We start from the raw sequence: 23,619 nt of genomic DNA, 5'->3' as shown, positions 1-23,619 counted from the left end.
AGAAATCCGGCGTCTGTGATTGGTCACATTAACCGGAAGAGCATTTACGTTCCAAAATTAAAACCGTTTGGGTGAGTTGTTGGTGTGTGCACGTCTTGAACAAAAAGGTGGGTATTTTTACGTATAAATGCAAAAGTTTTGTTTCTTTTTATTGGTTGTTAATGTACTTTGAGTACAATAATACTATATTTCGATACTAATGTTGCTTTTTACTGTAGGAAACGGAAATGGCTGACTCCAAACTGATTCTGAAAACACGTGAATGAAATGTAATGTTTTTTTCTAAAATTAATGCCAAACCAAAAAGACAACTCGACCTCCCATATTGTGTTGTTATACTGGATAAACTGGTTAAACTGGATGTTGGACGACTTGACTGTTCAGACGACTCAACCAATACTGAGACAACTCAACGATTCTCGACGGATGTCTATTTTAGTATTTATTTGTATTTCAACCGCCAGCTAGACAACTCCAGCCAGGCAACTCCAGCCAGCGCCAGGCATGCCAGGTCAGGAGAACGTTTAGTTAATAGTTATGGCAATCCCAACCAGAAGCATTGTACATTACACAATGCAATGGTCATCGGTTGAGCGTTTTTTCGTGTTCAGTTGAGCACGGTGCCGGCGCTGTTCAGACAGACTTGATTGGGTCGCCAAAAGTAAACGCCACTCCTTCCACTCAACTCCAGCCAGGAATGGCCAACCCGCCAATCAACAAAGAACAAGACAAGTCGACGGATGGTCAATGATAATAAATGGTCATGCCTGTGCCCTGTGTGTAGTATTCGTGTTCACAGCAGCTGAGCGTAGCCGTAGGGGATAGGCCGTAGACATGGGCTTCAGTTCAGCACACAGGGCCGGGGACCATCCTACACTAAACTTGGCATGCACGGGCTTCCTCCAGGAGTGGGGTGGGGGGTTTTCTGATGGGGTGTAGAGTTTGGGGTCGGGCTTGTGGACACATGCACTTTTATTAGGGTTGCGCGAATATGTTGGCGAACAGGGCTGTTCACACAATCTCCAGCCAGTGGCAGATTTCCGTATGCCAGCAATTATAGGAAAATCATGGTCGCACTAAATACCGACAACTCATGACCCCTCACGACAATTCACGACAACAATTTTTAAATTCACTTTAACAGAACATTTGAACAAAATTCAAATTGATTGGCACCATTTATAAATTATATTGCGTAAAATCTAAACAAAGTGTTTTTATATAAACTTAGTTTCTGTGATACTTTTGTAGAGGTGTGCCAATAAAGTAAACTAAATCAAAAAATAAATTTTACATGCCACTTGAAGGATAAAAGACTGGGATACTCATGCAAGAACTACAGAAATGCGGGGTTTACAGAGGAAATTCATGTTACCTGTCAGGTCAGTATCGTAATTGTGATCGGCCATTCAACCATCGACGAGTTGGCCCAACCATTGTCCAAAAAGGTTGAGTTGTCCATCGGACGAGTTGTCTCAACACTAAAACTTGTAAACTCTTTTATTTTGCTATTATCACTTTGGCAAAACGAACCTCATCATAATTCTACTACTAGAAATAGGTTTACCTCCATTGTTATGGTTGTTTGCAAAGGGGTAAAAAGACTGAAGGATTCAACTCGACTTGTTTTGTGTTATTCTTTCCCTCTTGCAGGAAACTTATGTGAGTTAATTATTGATAGGAAAAAGCACCAACCACACGGCTGAAGCAAAATGTCGATTGTTGCTGACTTTGATGAGATCTGTCACTACCAGTCAGTGCTGAGCAAAGGATGTGAACCAGGTATAATTATTAAACACTATTTTCTAGCCTCTTTCCTCCGGAGGGTTTCGCTGTTAACAGTTTATAAAATCTTATCATTATCACTGGTTTTTCATTCTGATTTCCATAAAGGTAAATTGTACCACTTGACCTAAATGCCACTTCTAAGTACATTCAAATCTAAATAGAAGAACACAACTTTCACTTCCTATCACCGGAATTAAACAATGTCATTATGTGATAAGAGCTAATCATCTTTGTTTTGTTTTCCACTTTCTTCTCTTCAGAATTCCTGAAGTTCACAAGGAATCAAGATTCCTGCAGACGTCAATGGCTTGATGCGATGCAGAAGAGACTTCACATGCAGGAATTCATTACCAAGGTTACAGCGGAAAAAGATGGACTGGATGTGAAACTCAAACTTGCCAGGTTAGTAAGCGATTCCAGAGACTGTCTCAATCTATATTTTTAAACTAAAATGTGCTTTTATTGTTCCTCTCCTAAAAAGTACATTTTTGTATCTACTGTCTTGTTGTCAATGCATTTTTACTATTGTATCTACTGTCTTGATGTCAATGCATTTTTACTATTGTATCTACTGTCTTGATGTCAATGCATTTTTACTGTTGTATCTACTGTCTTGATGTCAATGCATTTTTACTGTTGTATCTACTGTCTTGATGTCAATGCATTTTTACTGTTGTATCTACTGTCTTGATGTCAATGCATTTTTACTGTTGTATCTACTGTCTTGATGTCAATGCATTTTTACTGTTGTATCTACTGTTTTTATGTCATGCATGTTTACTATTGTGTTTAACTGTCTTTATGAAATGTATTTTTACTGTTGTATCTTAAACTGTCGTCATGAAATGCATTTTTACTGTTGTATCTACTGTTTTTATGTCATGCATGTTTACTATTGTATTTAACTGTCTTTATGAAATGTATTTTTACTGTTGTATCTTAAACTGTCTTTATGAAATGCATTTTTACTGCTTTATACTGTCTTATACGTCTTGTATTTAACTGTCTTCATGAAATGCATTTTTACTGATCTTTGTATCTACTCTATTTCTGCAATGCATTTTTACTATTGTATTTAACTGTCTTTATGCATTTTTACTATTGTGTTTTACTGTCTTTATGAAATGCATTTTTACTGTTGTGTCTTAAACTGTCTTCATGAAATGCATTTTTACTGTTTTGGATGTCCTGTAATGATATGGTATTTTCATTTTGATTTTTTTAATTTTTGGATTGTGGAATTTTCTTGCTTCAACCATTATCAGTTGTTAGCTTTTAAAATCATTGTCTAATATCAATAGATTATCATTATGTTAGTCCTGAAATGAGCATGGCATGGGGTACGGTAGTAGAGTCACCGAGTTCAATAGACCACAACTCTGCTGTATCTTTTATCTCTTCAGTTTTACATTTTTTCAACATTACTGACATTAGGCCCTTCAAATCATGTGTTTTTATAAAAAACAATATTCAAATCTCTATCAACAGGAATCATATTGATACGGAAATGAAAAGACGAACAAAAGCTGAGGCAAAAACGGACCAGTTGGTAAGATTAATTTAGTTTCTGCATATATATTTGGTTGGACTGTTTTAAAAGCAATAGAGCTTAGGGTTAGCAAGAATGTGTATCAATGTTACGTTTGTGCCTACTAACTATATACAAAAGGGTCAACCTGGGTCAACTTCAGCCCAAATTATGACATTGTGACACCTTTAGATACTTGCATTTGTTTTGAATAAATAGGAGCAATAGATCATGCTTATTCCAGAGCTACTTGCTGATAACTAGAGTCTTGCATTTTATTGAATAAATAGGAGCAACAAATCATGCTGATCCGAGAACTACTCGCTGACAACAAGATGAATCAGCTGTCAGAGAAAGAGCGTGAAAGTCTAGCGTTTCTGAACGGGATGGAGCAACAGAATGGAGGTACTCCTGGAAGGAATAGACTCTCTGCTGTACATGAATTATCTGCTGATCTTCTATCACCATCTGACGTAAGCTATGACCATACAGAAGAAGATTTAGATGTATCGTATCTACGAGGTGGCAAGACTTGGACTCGATTTGCTTCCAAGAAGGTAAGACGTGCATTCTTTAGATGGTTTGTGTTTCCATCTGCTTATTTAGCCATTGTCACTCATTGTTGTGAACTCAGTTTTTGCTGTGTTTTTTTCTGGCTTGTTCTTTATTCATGTACATGTAATTCTACTTGACTGCTTAGGTTACACTTAGACCTGTTGTTGTGTTGTCAGTCATTTAGCCTTCGAGAAGGACTATGCTTGGGTCGAAACGTCAGACTATTAATAGTTGTTTGCATATGTTTATGAAGATCCTAATGATGCTTTGATAAGTCAAGTCCTCCACCCAAATAATGCGTCTTAGTAAATGATCACAGAAGTGTTTTTATTTATTTATGTAAATCATGCCAACGTATTGTCTTCTATGTTTTTACTCTTAATAAAATGAGAGTCGGAATTATAACTGTTAATCAAATTTATGAAATGATAATCAATAGAAATTTTTAAAATCATTTTTTGTATTTTGTCTAAATTTACACTCACACCTTTTTAAAGCTGATGTTGTGGTTTATTGTTAATCAGAGACCGAGTGCACCCCCACTAGAAGATGATACACCTCCTAAGAAAATGAAGACAGCACAGTACATGACAAGCCCTCTTCACAAACAGGTAAGTACGCTACAAATATTGCCATCAACAGAAAGTCAAGAACAGTATTGGAAGGCCATTAAGTTTACTTAATTAAAATGTGTTCATGAAAGCGTTACGTGCAAATAGATTGAATTCCTCATAAACTCTTAACTAATAGTTTTGGTCTGTGCGTCCATCAAAGTTGTGCTTTTTGTGTTGGTTGGATAAGTCTCTCTATGTCTTTATTCAAATATTATAATATTTTGAAGATAAGTTTTTGGCTGTTCTTTCCATTAAATTGAGTTTTACAAAATGGACAAATTCATATAAATTCCAGTGTGGATCTCTGAAAATTCTAAATCATGTTAAATTGTGCCTTTTTCAGGACACATCTGTTGTAACAACCACTGTGACTGTGTCACCAAGCGGTCCAATAGTGACATCTACTCAGGTAGAAACCGTCCCAAGACTAGAGAAGAGCTTTACTCGCCCTCCAGGACCAAGAAACCGTGGCAGACCATCCAGAGAACTCCTCAAGAGTGGAGGTAATGAATGCAGACTCAAAATCACTTTCTTATTAATGTTTTAACCTTTCTAACATGCTCTTGTATGTGTATTTTTATTATTATTTTTTTTGTTTGTATACTTGTATATTTTTATATTAAGCGTATCAATTTGTTTACGCTTTATTGTATGAATAATCAAGTATACCCTTCCATTCCAATGTGTAGGTCACAATGACTCTGACGATTCATTCTGGGGTCTTCCTGAGAACCAACATCTGAAGGCAGCATTAAACAACGGAACAGTGACCCAACATCTTAATCTTAGCAAACCTGTTAAGGTTATCAAACAGAGACAGCATTCCTTCTGCACAAAGACCATCATTAAGCCAGAGACATGCAAATCGGTAATGTGCTTACAATGCTTCTTATTAAAAAGCAATCTTAAATCAAATTAAAACTTAAAGTTTATCAGCTCAGCATTTATATATATAATAAAATAAAATGAGAGCTTATTCATTCTAAAAAAAATTATTGTTGAAACTTGTCTGATCTATATTTTCTTGCTTTTAATATTTCAGTGTGGAAAGAAAATCATCAAGTTTGGCAAGTATGCACTAAAATGCAAAGGTAAGAGAGCTTGTTTTGGGGTTGCAATCTGTCTGTCTGAACCACTTGATCTCAAATTTTCAAAGTTAGTTATTTAATAGTCAAGGTTTCTTGTCAACAGACAGTTGTAGGTCTTTAAATCATTGCTATTATTACCTCAAATTTTGTGTTGTAATTATTGTCACAAGTAATTTTCATTGATATTGTTTTTATTTGTTTGTGTCTTGTTTTTTGCTGCGAATTGATTATAAGCTGCATTTTGGCTTCTGAAAATGCCTTCATACTTGGTTGTTATCCATTTCATTACTTTGTATTTGTTTATCAGCTCTTTATCTTGTCTTGTATTTATACAATTACTGTTCTATAGGCCTATCTTAAGTATCTGTAGTTTTCCTTCTTTTTCAATTTCATAGATAAATGTTGACATTGGACAATTGGTATGATCAAGTTTAATGAAGTAAATTGCATTCTTGTTGTCACTCTTTTCCCGAGTAAAGGGAACCTCTAAATGGAAGTAAAGCAACTAATGACTACTGTATATTTGTGTGTAGATTGTCGGATGGTCTGTCACCCTGACTGCCAGGGCTCAGCACCATTACCATGTGTACCTGTAACTGTAACACCCAAGAAGGGTAGACTGATGCCGACTAATATCCCACTCAGTGAAGTAGCACCATCGACATCTCCCATGGTACCTGCCATTGTGGTGAGTTATATGACCACTTAGTTTGCTGTCTCTCATGAACCATAAAGACTTGCTTTATATATAATTGTGAATATTAATGGACCATTATTATTAAATTGTTGGTAAGACACTGCTCTAGAATTGCAAAGGTTGTGGGTTCAAATCCCAACCATATATATGCTTGGTTTTTGTTAACACAATTTGAGTGTGCAGTGCTACCACATATCTGTGTAAGGGTTTAATATTAATGGACCATTTTCTTAAATTGTGCTTGTATTTCAGGTTCAATGTATAACTGAGATTGAGAAACGAGGGATGAGTGAAGAAGGATTATATCGTCTCTCAGGATCAGAGCGTATCATCAAAGAACTCAAAGAGAAATTCTTGCTTGGAAAAGACCTTCATTTTGTAAGTCAATGTAGCAAAATATAATTGAAATGTCATGTGAAATTAAGAGCCCCTAAACAAATCTGTTTAAATTCCTTTACCATAATAAAGCATTGCACCTAAGAATTCCGATAATATGTGGTATTTTTTAGATAGTTGCCTCTTGGGTTAGTTTTTTTTAAACTTGTTTCATTTACTTGTATTTTAATTTAGGCTTTAAGTAATCTTTACTTTAAGATTTGTACTGACTTGCATCTTTTGATTTGTATTTTCGCTGACTTTTTTGAAGTACCTTTCTATAAATATTTTATATTATTAATATTATAATATTGTTATTATTATATGTTCAACAGGAAAAAGTTTATGACATCCACAACATCACAGGTTTGTTGAAAGACTTTCTGCGTAGTATTTCTGAGCCTTTGGTGACATTCAAGCTTCATGAGACGTTCATGAAAGCTGCTGGATTATCAGATCCTGAGGATAGCATCACTTTCACCTATCAAGCCATCAGTGAGTTGCCGTTGGTCAATCGGGATACACTGGCTTATGTTGTGCTTCATTTGCAGAGGTGAGTGCGGGCACTTGGGAATCCAAAAATCTCAAGCTTTAACTAAAGCAACTATTAATTATAATTTGGGGAACTTGTTTCCCTGAACTTGGCCAACTCAAGACCAAATCAACAGAATCACATATAAAGTCATCCATTGAATTTGTTTTATTTATCCATGTAACTTGGAAAGTTTTTTTAATGCTTCTGATATGAACCTTTGCAGAGTGTCGGAGAGCCGTGCTTGCAAGATGAATGTAGTCAACCTTGCTCGTGTCTTTGGACCAACCATTGTTGGTCATTCATGTCCAGACCCAGAACCACTTGAGATGCTCAATGACACCAAGCTGCAACCCGCTGTATGTATTTACCCATTGATTCTCTACTATTTCATTTCATTTTTGATCTGTTCTTGACTGCCTTTGACTTCAATAATTGCACTTTATTTGTTTATTATTGTCAATTTTTTTGCCAATATGAAAATAAATATTGATTGAATTGAATTGAATGTCTTTCAAACCTGCACTATGTGTACATGTTGGTCTGCCCTTGTGTACGTGACAATATATTTCTACTTTTTTCCAAAGACTATCATGCCTTGTCCACATAAAATAAAAACTACTATAAATCTATACACTTTGCTGTTTGTATTTGTAGGTTGTAGATCGGTTGATCTCGTTACCTACAGACTTCTGGAAGGTATTTGTTAACCTTGATACAGAGAATAACTACTATAAATCTATACACTTTGCTGTTTGTATTTGTAGGTTGTAGATCGGTCGATCTCGTTACCTACAGACTTCTGGAAGGCATTTGTTAACCTTGATACAGAGAATAACTACTATAAATCTATACACTTTGCTGTTTGTATTTGTAGGTTGTAGATCGGTTGATCTCGTTACCTACAGACTTCTGGAAGGCATTTGTTAACCTTGATACAGAGAATACAATGACAGGAGACATGAATGTTATTCATAATAAACACTTTGGTACACCAGAGGCTGTGGTTTCAGGAGGTAGGTCTAAGTTTCTTTCTTTAATATAAAGGTGAAGGACTAAGCATCAATAGTTTCTTATCAAGTTCGATCTTATCAAGCCTTGATCTTGTGGAAAAGGCGCTTTGTAAATGCTCTGTTGTATGTATGTATCAAGTTATTATTTGTAATCAGATTTGAAGCTTTGCATGGTGGTAGAAAAGTAAACTGATTTAAATGTAGCCGCTCGCACTGTAATAGTATCTTGTTAGTACTACCAGATCACCTAACTTTAGATAGGTCTACAAGTTTTTAGTAAAAAATTATTTGTTTAAATGCACCTGTAGAATTCTTAAAAACTCAATAATTAAACCAAAGAATTCTTTGATTTGATGCCATACATGACACAGGCTTTCATTCCTGAAGGTGCACAGTAATTTTCCTCTGGTTTAAGGGGCACTTCTATAAGGAATATTTTAATGCTTTGCAAAGGGCATCACAGCAAAAGCACAGGGCACCACAGCAATTGCTGTGTATGCCGTGGGTTATGTTAAGGCTGACATAACTTATTCAACCCATTGTATATCATTCATTCAATCATCATTAATTTAATCACTTGATTTGACATCCAATGGTAACTTTATCATTTCAGCCCAGTACATAACCATGTCAAAGACGCCCAGCAACAAGAAGTCTAAAAAACGTATGAACATCAAATGGTCATCTCACTCAAATGCAAGAATCCTAAAAGAAAATACAAAAATTTTACAGTTTTAAACTGAGAAAAAGAATTGAATTTTCTGTATAAAACAAATATTGTTAAAACTTTTGAAGTTGGATAACAATTTGAAAGAAATTTGTAAAGAACATATATATTTTTATTTCCCGGGCCAAAGTGAAAAGTGAGGACACAACTGGATTATTCTCAATTTTCTCATAAATTGTAACACTCTCACCAAGTATCTCCAAGAGAGGATTTTCAATCTCACATTTCTGTGATTCAGTGTAAAAACAATCAATCAATCTAAAAGGGATGGCAACATTTTGAGGGATGGCAACATTTTTGTGTATGCAATGAGATGACCTCTGTAGCTAGTTCTAAAGCACGTTTATAATACACTAAACAATTGCACATTAATATATTTGAACTGAACGTGATGTTTGATTGATAGAAAAGCATCATTTGTAGACAAGCCCATTCATTCCAATCATGTTAATCCTCTTGTGTCATGCACACATGCCGTACAACTCACTTCACTGACATTCCTAACCCTTTATAGTTTCTTTCTGTATCTTTGTTTGCATTTTTACTCTTGAACAAATAAATTAAATAATAATAACTAGTTCTTATATAGCACATTTAACAATAATGTACCAGTGTGCTTTACGTTACTGCCCTGGTCATTGAGCAAATAACATTCCTTTTTTCATTCTGATTACAAATGTTGCACAGGTTGATTTCATGCCTCTCTTTTATCAAAATGTGCTCTTTTGGCTTTTGCTGGACTTGTTGTCGGTTTGTCTTTTTCCTTGCTTGTAGTTTTTGTAAAGCTTTAAACTTAAACCTCTTTCAAAAGTCTTGCTTTTTTTGCTGTTTTCTTTATTTGTGTTTATCTCATATTATTTGTGATTGTCCTGTTGCAGCTGATGGTAACAGGTTTGCAGCAGTCAACACTCCCAACACTCGCAGTAAGATGGGATCTAAGACTCCATCTAGTTCCTCTATCAGTAAAGCAAGATCTATCTTCTCTAAAGCTTCACTCACTCCAAGGTAAATATCAATGTCTTGATGTATTTATTCATCATCTTGAAAGATCAATCCACATTTGGGTAGTTTGTCAAAGATTGAGTTGCAGATCTGAATGTCATTGTTTTCTTCATTGTACTTTGAGCCTCCCGTTGATTGAACTCTCCATTTATTCTTGATTGTTTTGTATTCTTGATCATCCCATGTTTGATTATTAAATATTGTGTTTGATTGTAATTGAAATTGACTATTTGATAATTTGTATGTAATTTTATTGTTTAAAATGTGTTTTATGATGACCCATTCAAAATCATGTTTTATAATTATTGTGATTGATGACATTTCAGATTTAATCTGTCATTTGCTTGTCCACTTGTTGCATTTATACATTGCCAGTGTTTCAGTCTGATTTGTATATAAATATGCTTAACTTTAGCTTTTGCATGATTTTGTATTTCCTCATTCTTTAGTAGTGCAGTTTTAATTATTATTATCAACCAATTCTCACAGCCTTCAGCTGAGCTTGTCTTATGTTGACTTTGAAATATAACCAAAATGTTAGCAGACATCCTTCCATCGTCACTCAATTTGGGTAGACATACGCCTTTGCCGGTAGTTAAATTTTAAACTTTTATGCTCTCCTGGGCATTCAAGTATTGTTTAAAATAAATTTTTAATTTTTGTTTTAATGTGTATTGTGTACTTGTTTATTCTTTGCCCAATTACATGTTGAGATTTGAATTAGGTTTGTTTATTTCTGTAGTCAATGTAGCTTGAATACGGTTGGCCAACTTGGATTGATAGTGTAGTTGTCTCTAAACTTTATTTTGGACTTTGCAAAAGTTTGGTTGAAGTTGTTCTATCTTGCTTTCCCCAGGCCTATTTATTATCATATCCAGTCTTTATACACTGACCAGTGATCACTCACACTCAGTCAATTTTAAAATACATGTAATTTTTCTTAATATAATCCTCAATTAAGCTTATCGTCAATGCAGGCTTAATTAATAAGTTTAAAGCTTTTTTACCTTATGATTACATTCCCAATGCGATATTTGACCTGGATTTGTATTTTCTTTGCTAGGTTTGGCAGTAAATCCGAGAAGTCTAAGAAGACGCAGTTCTTTGCTTCACCAACGCTGAGATAATCTAATTGCTGGACTCCTTAAGTCTCTTCTGTTTTGTCAAATGTGATGACAGTTATCCAAGCAGGCCTGATACTTTACTGAGGCATTCATGCCCCCGGTTCATTGCCTTGGTGCCCTTGAAATGCTTACTATGCTCCAGTACCAATCAGGTGCCTTTTTATCTAGGAGAAAATGCCTTAGTGCCCTTTCAAAAACGAAGCATACAGGTTTGTCTAAGATACAATGTGGGTTTTTTTTGGTCAATTTGTTGTTGTTATTGGGGGAGGTACTGGCAGATAAAAGGATGTTTTATGACCTCTGCCTCCCAAACACCTCTTCTTAAAAATGTCAAATGGAGCTGTGGAAAATTCTAATTTGATATCATGTAATTCAGTGCATCTATTAACAGGGATCAACTGTAATCACAAGATGTTTTGTAGCTATGATTCCAAAACAAGTTTCGTTGAAGTGAAATACTCAGTCCAAGTTAAGGACTTACCACAAGTAGGCCAATATTTATTTGTTTGTGCTTGTTGATTTTGTTACACATGAGGAATTATTGCATTAGCTTTTGCATGTCAAACACGTTTTCTCACAAATTTTGTTTTGAGGAATTAGAGTCATTCTTGCACCAAAGATACAAAAAAAGTAGAAGCGGCCCCATGATTTCTGCTTAATCTTTGTTAAATGATACCATAACACAGACCAATTAATAGGTTCCAGTTTTAAATGTAAAGATTCAACTTAAAGGCTCAAGTAAAAAGTAAAGATAGTAAGAAACAATCAGCATTTGGTTTTAGTTCTAAATTGCAGAAAAATTAACATACAGGGGAATCTTCTTGAGAACATTATAGCATTTGTGGATGCGGGTGAATTGTTGCTTGATTTGTTTTCTACGTTTTGTCCTTAACAAATTTGATGAAGAAACAAATTTGTGGATGTTTAAAACTTTCAAAGAGTGAAGATGATTTCACAAAAATTTGTGTCAGCGTTATAATTTGTAGCATTCTCTTGTGTAAATGTAAATATGTAAAAAAAAACATTTGATGGGGTTCCATTTTTCGTTCCCTGTTTTCCTTTCTTTTGCTTTATAGCTTAATAAATGTTGTTTAGAAATACATGTTAAGCAGATAGGTACTAAACATCATTTTGCTTAGAGAGAAGAAAAGCATTTTTTTTTCCTGGTGAACAACATGAGCTATAAACTAGATTTACCCTTTTGTGTTTATCTTCATTACAGATTATTTTTAAGGGTGACACGCCTTTGCTCTCATAGACATTTTAACCATGTATGTGTTTAGCCGTTTATGTGTTTAACCGTTTATAAGATATGAATAAATGTAGGGAAGAAGTTACACTGACTTGCATACATGTGTCCTACTGTTGTATTTATTGTTGCCATGGCATACTGAAAGACTTCAAATTACATGTACAGTATCTGCAAGTTAGTGGGTGTCATTCACACTTTTTATGTCTCCCTGGTTACAAAAAAAACACAGTCAAATTTTCTTTGGATGAAGTCAAATCTTGGTCTTTGATCATTTACCCCTCCGTGTGCCTAGGAAACCATTTCCAAGAAAGCTGCCTGGAGTCTTATTACTCCAAAGTGGATTTCCTAAAATCCAGATCCAAGATTCAGACTTGATTGTCGACAAAGTCTCACCCCTGAGAAGCAGAGCTATCCCATAATGCATTGTGATTAAACTACATATACAGTATAATGTATTCTGGTAAGGCATATTAATTTATCAATATACATCCAATGCAAAGGACTGGAGTACATTGCATATATGATGTCCTATGACGCGATGTAGATTCTAAAATGAATTCAATTGTAACAATTTTGTGAGTATTTTATTTATGTATTTTTCCAGAAGAAGGGTGTAGACTCTAAACTTATGTGCCCTTCTCTTGGCACGTAGGTAGTGCATACTAAACTGTCTCCTGACAAAAAATGGGAGTTAAAATTTTTAAAAACAAAACAAAAACTATTTCCACACTTGGTAAAAATGTCTACCTCACTATTGATTTAATACAGCAATGTACAACTATAACAATAACAGAAAGATTATTGTTATCAACACAACAGCATTGTAATTAAAAAACCTTTGGTTCAAATCAAACATTGACAAGAGTTTAAGAGCAATCAACCAGAATCATCAAACAATTGGAACTCAAGTCACATGTTTTGTCATTGATATTAGAACCACATTAAAATAGATGACAGATTAAATAAGTGCACTAGAAGAATATACAGTTTGACTAAATCATAAATATTCCATTAAACAAAAACATTAAAATGTGTAGTTTCCCTCCATAGGCATATAAATGAGACGGATGATTTTTTTGCTCTTTTCAATTTTCAGTTCACTTATCAATAAACCCATTGCATAATGCATAACGCTACAGGGCACTGGGGTCACAAATGGTTTTATACACAAAGAACAGATATCAATCAATGATTTGCCTCCTTTGGTCTCGGTGTGTGCCCCTTTTGGCCAATAGTGAGGCACTTTTGGGCCTCAGTGAGAATGCTTTTTGTCTTAAGTGCGAGTGCTTTTTGGCCTCAGTCAGGGCACTTTCTGCGAGTGTGGCTTCATATGCAAGGGGTCTATTTGCAAACAATTAGTCAGAACATCCGTCTGTAAAAATAATAAAAATAAAAAATGTCAGAAGAGTTGAGAATTTCACTTTTTAAAATAATGCAATAAATTGTTGATGCTTGTCAATTAAATTTTACACCAAGTGGTGTCATGATTATTAATAAACATTGTTCCTCAAGGAAACAGTTACATTATCTTTGAGCTGGTGATATTGTTGGTTTCATGAGTTACAAAACGGTTTGACTTTGCAGGAAAACTCCAAACTAGGTTTCTATTGGTAAGAATTTTGGTGTGAAAAACACTGTAATAGTTGCACCCCACCCCCTCCAGTCATTGGGGGGGATCTGCTACTTGTATGAAATTTGGCTTCAATTTCGCCCCCCCCCCCCCCCCCTCTCCAATCCTAGATCAGATATCTCCAACGGTGCTAGGCCAGTGTGTTAGTAAAACCATATTACCAATCAGCTTGGTCCAATCATAGAGCAAATGATTAGCAAATGCGCCCGCAGATGTTTCTGCCGATTAGCGCTGGTCGTTTGTGACCGCGGTAACACACATGGAACTTTTGAAGACGACTAGTTGTAACTCCTTCTTTTCCTTGCTCTATGGTCCAATCATCATCTTTGAAAATGAGGATGAATTTTAGAAGTCGGTTGAACCTTTAGTGTTTGTATTAGGAACATACATGTACAGTGTATTAGTAATGCTGCCAAATTTGCAAGTTTGCAAGTTGCTTTCCTACTTGCACTCTATAAAGTGGTATAAATAAGCGTCTTAAGGCAAGTCTTGATCATAAAAGTTCTCTCAATTCCTTTCAGGACCCACAAAGTCAAATAACCTGCCTTTAGTTAAGGGTATTAAATTCAACTGTCAAGAAATGTTTAGGGATACTTCACAACAAAATGTCAAGCTCTTAGCAGAGGGAAGGTATTTGGAACACATACAAATTTATTTGATTTCAATTTTGAAAGATGTATTTACTTTTTATAAAAACCTGCTTTGCTTTTTTAGAAGCACACTTCGTGGCTGGTAATCAATCAAGCAGAATCGATGTTATTTATCCCTTTCACAAACAATATTCAACAAATTGTATGCCTGGAGAAGATGGTAATTTCTATCCCTTACAATAAGCATATTCCAGAAAAAAAGTATCATTGATAAAAAATGGTTTCCCTGAAAATCATCTGTGCTTTTTCTTGTAATAAACTTAAGGTCGCTTGAAAATAAGAAAAGATTGATAACGATGGTGGAGGTCACCTCCGTATCTGATTTGCAATCCATTCCAATCCCTTGATTAATCTGGAACAAACAACAAATAGGAAACAAATTATCAGATAAAGTATGTGGAGACTGAAGAATTGTTGCTGTATAGATTCTGGAATGTCAATTGTCGGTACCGCTAACAAGACTATAGAGTGTGGGTTCGAGTCCCGGTCATGGCACTTATGTCCTTGAGCAAGATACATTCGCATAAACAAATCATGTGGATACTGAAGAAGTGGGACACAGGTCATTTGTGCTGTACATGCTTTAATGTCAATGGGAGACTTTGGGGCGCTAGGTGGCAGCAGACTAACCAGGTAAACTTCAGAGCATGAGCACATTACCGAGAACGGTGGGTTTTCTGGTAACTGCTGCAACCTAGCGTCCCAAAAGTCCCCATTGTTGGAATTGCTACATGTTACTTGTACATGTATAAGACTGTTGAGTGTCGGCCAGGGTTCGAGTCCCCTGCCCTGGCACTTGTGTCCTTGAGCAAGGTATGAAAGTTACCATTATATATGCTTTGTCCTTCAGATGGGACATTCAGCCATGAACTAGAATTGGTAGTGCACATAAAAAAACCCACATCACTATGAGGTTAACCCCAGATATTTCTGGTGACTTACATAGCAGCATCCTTGTTTACAGTTTTCCTCAGGCTTGAGAGCTAACAGTGAAATGTTCACTTATGAGGCATCCATGGTTTCATAACAAGAAAAACATTATAGTAATATGAAGGAAGACAGGAAGAATATCAAGGCAGGATGAATAGAGTTAAGCACTGATGCAGAAATTAGCTTACCCCTCTCCAGTAAGTGCACAGCAGGCTTGTATGTGCCAATGATGATCCTTAATTGAAGTCAGATTAAGCTGTTGTGATATCTCAGCTGATGTCATTGAACCTTTTAAATCTTGTTTATTGGCAAAAAGGAGGACTGCTGCATGTTTCAAATCCTACACAAGAAATAAATGGATGGTGTTAACTCAATGGTCAATTAAAAAAGCCTTAATACAACATGGCAATAGCTTGAAATTACGATGAAAGATTAACAATGACTAGAGCAAGCTAGTCCAAACGTTGAGACCAATTAAGAACTTATTCCTAGGCAGTAGGTTAATAATGAGAAGTTCCCTCAATCCACTGAGCGAAAGTAGTAGTTCCCCTGCCGATTTCCTACCTTCCACTCACTCAGGTAGCAACTAACAAGCAGTAATTTCTTTTCAGAACTAAGAAGTTTTCGGCAAGACAAGTTCTCAAAGAATATTTTCTACCCAGCAAGTAGATGTACACATGGTGTTAACGCAAACCACATATATTGATACCTCACCATGCAATGCCTCAAACCCCATATAAGATTAAAGAGATATCTTACCTCATTTGCTAACATGACATAGAGTTCTTCTTTACTAACGTGTAACCTTTCTCTATCTGTGCTATCTATAACAAGTATTACACACTAAAAGATAAAGACAAGAAAGGAACAAAATAATTACAAATGTTATTTACACAGACATCAACACTTCTTTTGCAGTGACCAACTCAGAAAGTTGCCTTTTAATACTCCAAAAGACAATCCGAATTTACTGATAACAAATGAGCATTTAGCCTGATTCAAGAGAATATGGTTAGTTTTTGTAAAAGTTGTGTTTAAAGGCACTGGACAAGTTTGGTATTTGGCAAAGCCCAGAATTCTCAAATGCATAAAATAACAAACCTGTGAAAATTTGGATGTTTTATACTATCAAAAGCTTTCCATTGCTTGATACCAAGTAAGTTTTTATGCAAACAGTTATTTTGAGAAATAGTTTACCTCCGTTCCAGCATAGTAGGTTCCCCAGGCTGATCGTAACGATTCCTGCCCACCAATATCCCACATTAAGAAGTGTATATTTTTCCATTTGACTTCTTCTACATTGCTACCTATTGTAGGTGATGTGTGGACCACTTCATTCATTAGGCTGTGTAGAGAATCCAAAGTGATACATCATTGCAAAGATCAAGTAAAAAACAATTTGCACATCAATCAAAAGTGACTCAACAGAAACAGTCTAACAAAATCATGTACTTTGGGGAATATACAGACTAGACAAACATTCTGAATCTGAATCTACATCATATAGACGGATAAGCATCCTAATGTAAAAATCACACCAACTTTTTGTAGACGACAATGAAAACATTTCAGTTTTAGATGTTGGAGGAAAACCCTGGGAAAACCCATGCAGTCAGCTCAGGTAGGGACTGAAAGAACCCAAACACATGCAAGGCCCCGGTCAGGGAATCGAACCGGGGTCCACTGAGGTGAAAGGCAGAGATAGAATGGACTGAGCCAACTTGACTACCCATTATTTTTAGTACAATCGGACAATCCAATCCAAATCAGTTGGTCTATCATGTGAACTAATGTTGTATAGCCAGAACAATACATAAATTACTAGCATATTAAAAACAAGTGATTTAAACAATACATACAAATATAATTCCATTGGTTTTGTTAAAGGCACTTGCTTTACCAAAGACTAGAGATTTGGCTGAGTGAAACTAAAAGATACAAAGGCGATATAAAAACTAAAGGACCAGTGATTGATAAAAACTAAAGGACCAGTGATTGATAAAAACTAAAGGACCAGTGATTGACTTACATTTGGTATAAAATGGTTGTCTTTCCGGCATTGTCCAGACCAACTATTATAACCTTGTGTTCTGAAACCAAAATAAAAAACAAAAACAAATGTTAGAAATCTAGTGATGGAGTTTATAGCTAACTTTGATCTTTAAAAACTGTACAAATGAAATTATTGACTACATGTGGAATGGATTGTAAACGCCGTGTACAATAACATTATTGACTAGATTAGATTGTATCTATACAGTGAGAACGTTCCTTACCTTCATTATTAAACAGACTCCAGATCTTGGAAAATACAAAACCCATGGCATCTGTGGAGTCTTGCCTTATCTGAAAAAATAATAACAATAATATCAAATTAATTATTGTCACCTTAAGATGATTACAATTATTGTCTTCTGACAATGATTACAACAGGCAGGTTAAATCAGTCAGACCAATACATGTATATCTGTATATCTCACTTGATTGTACATAGTTATAAAGTTATAAGACGTCAACTTTGATCCAAGAAGTGAAACAAGAGGGCCACTGTCTCCCTGTTTTACTGTGAAGTACATAAATAGCAACCTGACAGGTTTTTAACCCTGAGGTAGTGGCCTATTTTTCTAAATCTACTGTAGGGCTAGATTATGATTGCAGGACAAATACTTATAATTATAAAAACAATTCTACGTAACAAAGTAGGTGAACAAGCCTGGAATTACACACAGGCAACGGAAGCCTCTGTTGCCCCTGGTCTTGGCCTTGGTGCCCCTTTAAAAGTTACCAAATGAATTTCTAATGGAAGTGCCCTCTGGAAAATGAAAATGGCATTGCCCTTTCAAATATGAAATTCCAGGTCTTGGTGAAGGCGCAGTGATGCATGTATTGGCACATCATAAACCGAAAACAATGTCTCAAATCATATGATTTTATAATTTCTCCAAACATACTGTGTATAGTAATGGAGAAATAACAAAAATGGATTGTTTGTACAAATCAAATTGTTTTTGCTAAACATTTAACCAAAGCCTACCTGTGATTTCAAATATCTCAAACAACATTCTACCAATTTCCTGTGTTGACACTGAACAGTCTTACAGCCCAAGGCTCCAATGTCTAACCTCCCTCACAGCATGATGGAGTTCACAAGGACACCGTGACCCTCTGACCTAACGTGACCTTTCTCTTAAACCACATTCACTGGAACCCCTGTGATCATCCTACTGATGCCAACTGGATTCCAATACAGTGAAGTGAACCGTTCCATTGTATAGCAGCTCATGCTATGCAAAAGGTGTCAGTTGCTACTCAAAAAATATCAAATTTTTGCTACGCTATTGTCGTTCAGTGTACACAAAATTTGTCCAGTCAAAATGTTTTCCATTCAATAGTGCTATGAAATCATTCCCTGCAACACATTGTACCCTTTCTCTATGTATGCATGATTGTACATGAACAAGTGGATCAGTGGTAGTAGTGGTGTGAGCATGAGTTATATTCAAGTAAGCCTACGTGACCATATATGATCTGTTTCTGTCTAGTGATCACAACATTCTAAGACTTAACTAACCTTAAAGTACAGGTTATTATTATTATTATTATTATTATTTTATTCGCCATAACAGTACAAAACAAAATACATTGACAACATTATACCCCAAGATGGGCAAGGGACAACAAAAGCAAATACATACTATGATTCGTAGATCTGTTGCCCCACATCTGGGGTACACAATAAAATTAATATAGATTTAACATAATATAGTACACAAAGCAATAATAAAAGCAGAAAATTAAAAACCAATAGAAAATAATAAATATATATTAAGAATAAAAAAAATAAAAAATTAAATTAAATTAAATTAAAAAGAAATAAATAAGTAAACATAACAGATGGGGTAAGGATAAACAATAAAGGGAAATAAATAAATAAATAAAACCTAAACTTGTAGATAAATTAAAACGACTTAAAATATTGCACAAGTGATTGGGCTAAAGCTACTATTCAGTAGATTCATGAGATTGACAGACAGAAAATCTAAGTGATTTGAGAAAGCTGTGGAAGGGCAAGAGCAGTAGTGAATTACGAATGTTTTCTGGCAAACTAGACCAAAGTCTGGGAAAAAGATGAGGAGCAGATAAGTGCAGAGCATTGGTTCTAGCATACAGGTGTTTGAACGTGAGTACAGCCTATATATATACAAATTTATAGAAAAACTTTACAACATAAACCCCATTCTGACGAAAATGTACAGTTTGGTATCTAAGTGCCTCCTGAAATCCTTTAAAAATGTCAAATTTATTTGGAATTTATGCTTGCAACATTGACTTCCTTTTGAAAGTTTATGGCTAGCAACATTTTCTTTATGTTTGGGTACTTTTTGTACTAACTGGTTCACAGAACTCCAGCATGTACTGAGTATACAATGATTAACACCCATCGATGTTAGGGGGGGAAACCACACAATACAAATAAGAAGGCCTGTAGTTTGGTTACCAGTCATTATAATAACAAGTTCTTGATCAGTGCATTTCACAAATTGACCTTTAATATCATCTTTTAAAAACTTGCCAATAATTGTTACCAATTCCTTTAAGTATACTTGAGGTGGGTTTTGAGAGCATGTTTGAAGGCTGGGACACTGTTTGAGCTTCTGGTTAGGGTAGGTAGAGAATTCCATAGTCGGGGAGCAGCAATTGAAAATGCCCTATCACCTGCAAGTTTATGGGTTTTGTGAACTGAAAGAGATTTACCAGTAGAAGAGCGAAGAGAGTAAGAAGATGTCTGGAGTGAAAGGAGAGAGGAGAGATAATCCGGGGCACAGTGATTGAGGGATTTATGTGTGGACCATTGTACGAAATTGAATGCGTTGGGCAACTGGAAGTCAGTGTAATTGCTTGAGAAGTGGAGATGTGTGAGTGAATTTGGGCAGTTAAAAGATAAGTCTGGCACAGCGGTTTTGGAGCAAAAATATCATCCAGTTTGTAATCTTTGCTATAAATCCAGGTCTCTCTTAGTTTGTCCCATGACAATATACTAAATTTTATGGGGCCAGAGCTTTTGCAGCAGCAGTAGCAGAATTATGGAATAGTCTTTCGGTCCGGACAACATAAAACAAGCTCAAACAGTGAATTTATTTAAGACAAAGTTAAAAACACATTTATTTTTGCAATAGCCTTCAGAACTTCTTTCTGTAGGCCTATCACCTAAATTTTGCTTTTGTATTTACTTCACATCTCTATTAACTTTTCTTCTCTTTTGTTTTCATCTCAAAGCGCATAGAGACTACTATGTGATTGTGCTCTACAAAAATGGTTCATTATTATTATTAACTCTTCCTAACTTAGGATCAATCTTAGGACTTAGGACAGGTTCAGTTCCTTATCAAAATACGTAGGACGCATTGAACTCATCCTAAGTTAGGACGGGTTACTCGGTAGAATTAATCCTAGCGTTTTGTGGGGCATAGAGGGAAGTATCGAGCCTGGTACGTGTCAAAGAGGGCGCTATAAAAAGAAATGCCACTTAATAGCATATAGTCCAATTTAGCCAGAATCGGAGTGGCAAGAGATTATGTCCCCCTCTTCCAGCAAATTGTGTACAAACTTCTTCTGATAGCGCCCTCTGTTGAATCAACCTCCTTCTGCTCATGTTATCTTCCCAATGGGGGCCGAATCTTCTTCTGATAGCACCCTCTGTTGAATCAACCTCCTTCTGCTCATGTTATCGGTGTCAGGACACTTTGTACCTTTGCCACTTCGCACCCTGGACACTTCGTACCTTTTCAAGGTACGAAGTGACTTTGGACACTTCGTACCTTAGACACTTAGTACCTTCTAGTGTCCAGGGTACAAAGTGGCAAAGGTACGAAGAGTCCGACATCCATGTTATCTTCCCAATGGGGGCCGAATCTTTAAGAACAGTTTTCCCTAGGAACAGTTTTCCCCTGGGAAAGCTTTCCCTGTAGTAGGAATAGTATTAGTAGTATACATGTAGACCTTATCACCAATCCGCCTGGCTAATTTTTCTGAAAAGGCCCAGTGGGAAGGAATGAGGGGAACTGTAGTAAGTGTTAGTACCCTTTCCTTCCCAACACAGTGCCTCTCAGACATTCAGCAAAATCAGCCTTGCGGGAATCGCGATATAGCACCCACAGTCAACACTTGTCTATCCTTCGACGTAAAAACCTTCTATTATTATACAAACATGTAATGAATATGAAGAATAATGCATTGTCACTCTATCACAAACTAAATCACATAATACAACAATAACTGTAGCGTAATGCTCCGGCGAGGGTTGTCACTGGAGCGTTGCATTTATAATTAATATTGAACTAACTACGTTCATCATGGATGTAATTTAAAATAAGTTTATGGCATTCACATACACTATGATGTAGAAAGAAAGTGATTGTTACATTATTATATACTTCAAAAATAAAAACAATCAATATAATTTGGGAGTAATACTTATAATAATAAAAAAGAATTTGGAAAAGTTTCTGTGTGGCGCCACCACTTTTACATTCGATATGAAATAATATAGTATCTAATTTACCTCAATGATAATAATATCCCTTTTTGTAAAAATGAGTGAAAAAGTGATATTGCAATATGAAAAGTTATTCATTCATTTTAATCATTCCCGACTCTTTCCGATGTTCCGATTCACTTCTTTCTACATAAATCCAAAATAATGATGCACATCAAACATGATTTTAAAGAATAACCCCCCGAAATCATACTAGAGTCAGAATGTGTCACTCTCTCCGTCCTCTAAACTAAGTCTAAACCTTACTCTATCTATGGTCAGAACTCGACCAAACTTGCCATTCGGCATCATGATTCGTTTCTCCATAAACAAGGCCAAATGGGGCTACATGATTCTCAATGTAAGTTAGTGCAAGCATGGAGGTACCTCCATGATGTAAAGTGACAGTGTTGTGAATTGTGTGTACACGAGGATGGGAAGGAGGTTCACACACAATCAGCTATCCACACACACGATTCGATTACAAAGTGAAATTTAAAACAAAATCTTGTCAACATACCAAGTCACTTTTCCTCAAATTCTCCGCAAATTTCAGGGATTTTTAGTTGATTACACTCTTTGTAACTTCGATGACTTCATTAGGACATGACTTAATTGACTTTCGTTGGAATAATTGCAGTATTCATATAACAATATTTTGTCACTCCAAATCCAAGCAAAAAGAGATGACGTGAAACTTGTTTTGTCGGAAGGACACCGCAAATGAGTATAGCGCCACCAATTGACGTTTTCGGACCATTAGCTAGCCTGCACCAAAAATGTAGCCTTTTGTCAAAGCTTTCATGGTTTGATAATTCTACCTCCATGGTTTGATCATTTTCTTCCTCCATGGTTTGATGGACAGCTTTGTTGTATAGCCGCCGAGCGAGTGGTAGAAAAGCATGGAGGTAGAATGGGCAAGCCACGAAAGATTGGAATCCAAGTTTTTTTTTAATATAAATTTGTTCACCCATTCATATTCTGACTGCATGCCTGTTCCAAAATGTTCAAAATGCTTATGAGATGGGTTCCAGTGTACAACCAGTGTAGCAGCTAAAGACCATTGTATTTGTATCATGATAGAATAGAAACATAAAAATTCTTAAGAACCTGCAATTCCTTCCAAACCACACTGTCCTACAAAAGAACACAAAGAGTCTTAGACTATTAAACAATAAACTTGTCATGTTGCTGTGCTCATTTGGTAGTCTCAGACAATTAATCACTCAAATTATTTGCATGTAGCAAGAATTACTTTGTGTAATTAAAACTTAACAACAGACAGATAACCAAACAGAAACACATTAAGATCAAAGGTTGAATTTATGTTTCTCTTTATTAAAATTTGCATTCTGTTTTCAAGAATGAAACCAAGTACAAACAAAATCAAATTAAATTGTCATGAATATGAATTTTATTCACAAATTTAAATGTGTATTCTGTTTTCAAGATAGAAACCAAGTACAAACAAAATCAAATTAAATTGTCATGAATATGAATTTTATAAATTTAAATTTGTATTCTGTTTTCAAGATAGAAACCAAGTACAAACAAAATCAAATTTTATTGTCATGAATAT

The 23,619-nt window shown here is 35.6% G+C and overlaps 2 protein-coding genes across 3 annotated transcripts; one reads left to right on the top strand and one right to left on the bottom strand.

The window, feature by feature from the left end:
- The first annotated feature begins 24 nt into the window (after nt 1–24).
- On the top strand, nt 25–12,984 carry LOC117300128 (rac GTPase-activating protein 1-like). 2 transcript variants are annotated; one of them, XM_033783838.1, is made up of 17 exons: nt 25–107; nt 1,654–1,782; nt 2,049–2,190; nt 3,277–3,337; nt 3,607–3,873; nt 4,396–4,482; nt 4,829–4,988; nt 5,175–5,353; nt 5,528–5,576; nt 6,107–6,261; nt 6,523–6,648; nt 6,981–7,198; nt 7,404–7,536; nt 8,055–8,193; nt 8,804–8,854; nt 9,796–9,922; nt 10,983–12,984. In XM_033783838.1, the coding sequence occupies exons 2-17, from the start codon at nt 1,713–1,715 to the stop codon at nt 11,044–11,046; spliced, it is 2,028 nt and encodes a 675-aa protein (XP_033639729.1). In that variant the 5' UTR covers nt 25–107; nt 1,654–1,712; the 3' UTR covers nt 11,047–12,984. The 2 variants fall into 2 exon arrangements, with proteins under 2 accessions (XP_033639729.1, XP_033639730.1); XM_033783839.1 differs by lacking the exon at nt 8,804–8,854.
- A 1,032-nt stretch (nt 12,985–14,016) lies between these two features.
- LOC117300131 (ADP-ribosylation factor-like protein 5B) lies at nt 14,017–22,759 on the bottom strand. The gene is made up of 7 exons (XM_033783843.1): nt 22,561–22,759; nt 17,782–17,851; nt 17,535–17,595; nt 16,703–16,850; nt 16,265–16,348; nt 15,694–15,845; nt 14,017–14,927 (listed from the first exon to the last, which is right to left on the bottom strand). Exons 2-7 carry the CDS (start codon nt 17,825–17,827, stop codon nt 14,882–14,884), a joined length of 537 nt encoding a protein of 178 aa, XP_033639734.1. The 5' UTR covers nt 17,828–17,851; nt 22,561–22,759; the 3' UTR covers nt 14,017–14,881.
- Between the last annotated feature and the right edge of the window lie 860 nt (nt 22,760–23,619).

Source organism: Asterias rubens, chromosome 15, assembly GCF_902459465.1.
Source record: "Asterias rubens chromosome 15, eAstRub1.3, whole genome shotgun sequence".
Taxonomy (NCBI): Eukaryota; Metazoa; Echinodermata; class Asteroidea; order Forcipulatida; family Asteriidae; genus Asterias; species Asterias rubens.
The sequence above is the reverse complement of the archived record's forward strand: the minus strand, read 5'-3'. Positions and strand labels throughout refer to the sequence as shown.

Excerpts from the sequence above, each read along its gene's own strand:
- LOC117300128 (XM_033783838.1), top strand. The coding sequence starts at position 1,713 with ATGTCGATTGTTGCTGACTTTGATGAGATCTGTCACTACCAGTCAGTG. Across the intron at positions 4,483-4,828 it reads CAAGCCCTCTTCACAAACAG|GACACATCTGTTGTAACAAC; the intron begins GTAAGTACGCTA and ends TGCCTTTTTCAG. Across the intron at positions 8,855-9,795 it reads CAACAAGAAGTCTAAAAAAC|CTGATGGTAACAGGTTTGCA; the intron begins GTATGAACATCA and ends GTCCTGTTGCAG.
- LOC117300131 (XM_033783843.1), bottom strand. The coding sequence starts at position 17,827 with ATGGGTTTTGTATTTTCCAAGATCTGGAGTCTGTTTAATAATGAAG. Across the intron at positions 17,596-17,781 it reads GAGTCTGTTTAATAATGAAG|AACACAAGGTTATAATAGTT; the intron begins GTAAGGAACGTT and ends TTTTGGTTTCAG. Across the intron at positions 16,851-17,534 it reads ACAACCATTTTATACCAAAT|CCTAATGAATGAAGTGGTCC; the intron begins GTAAGTCAATCA and ends TTCTCTACACAG.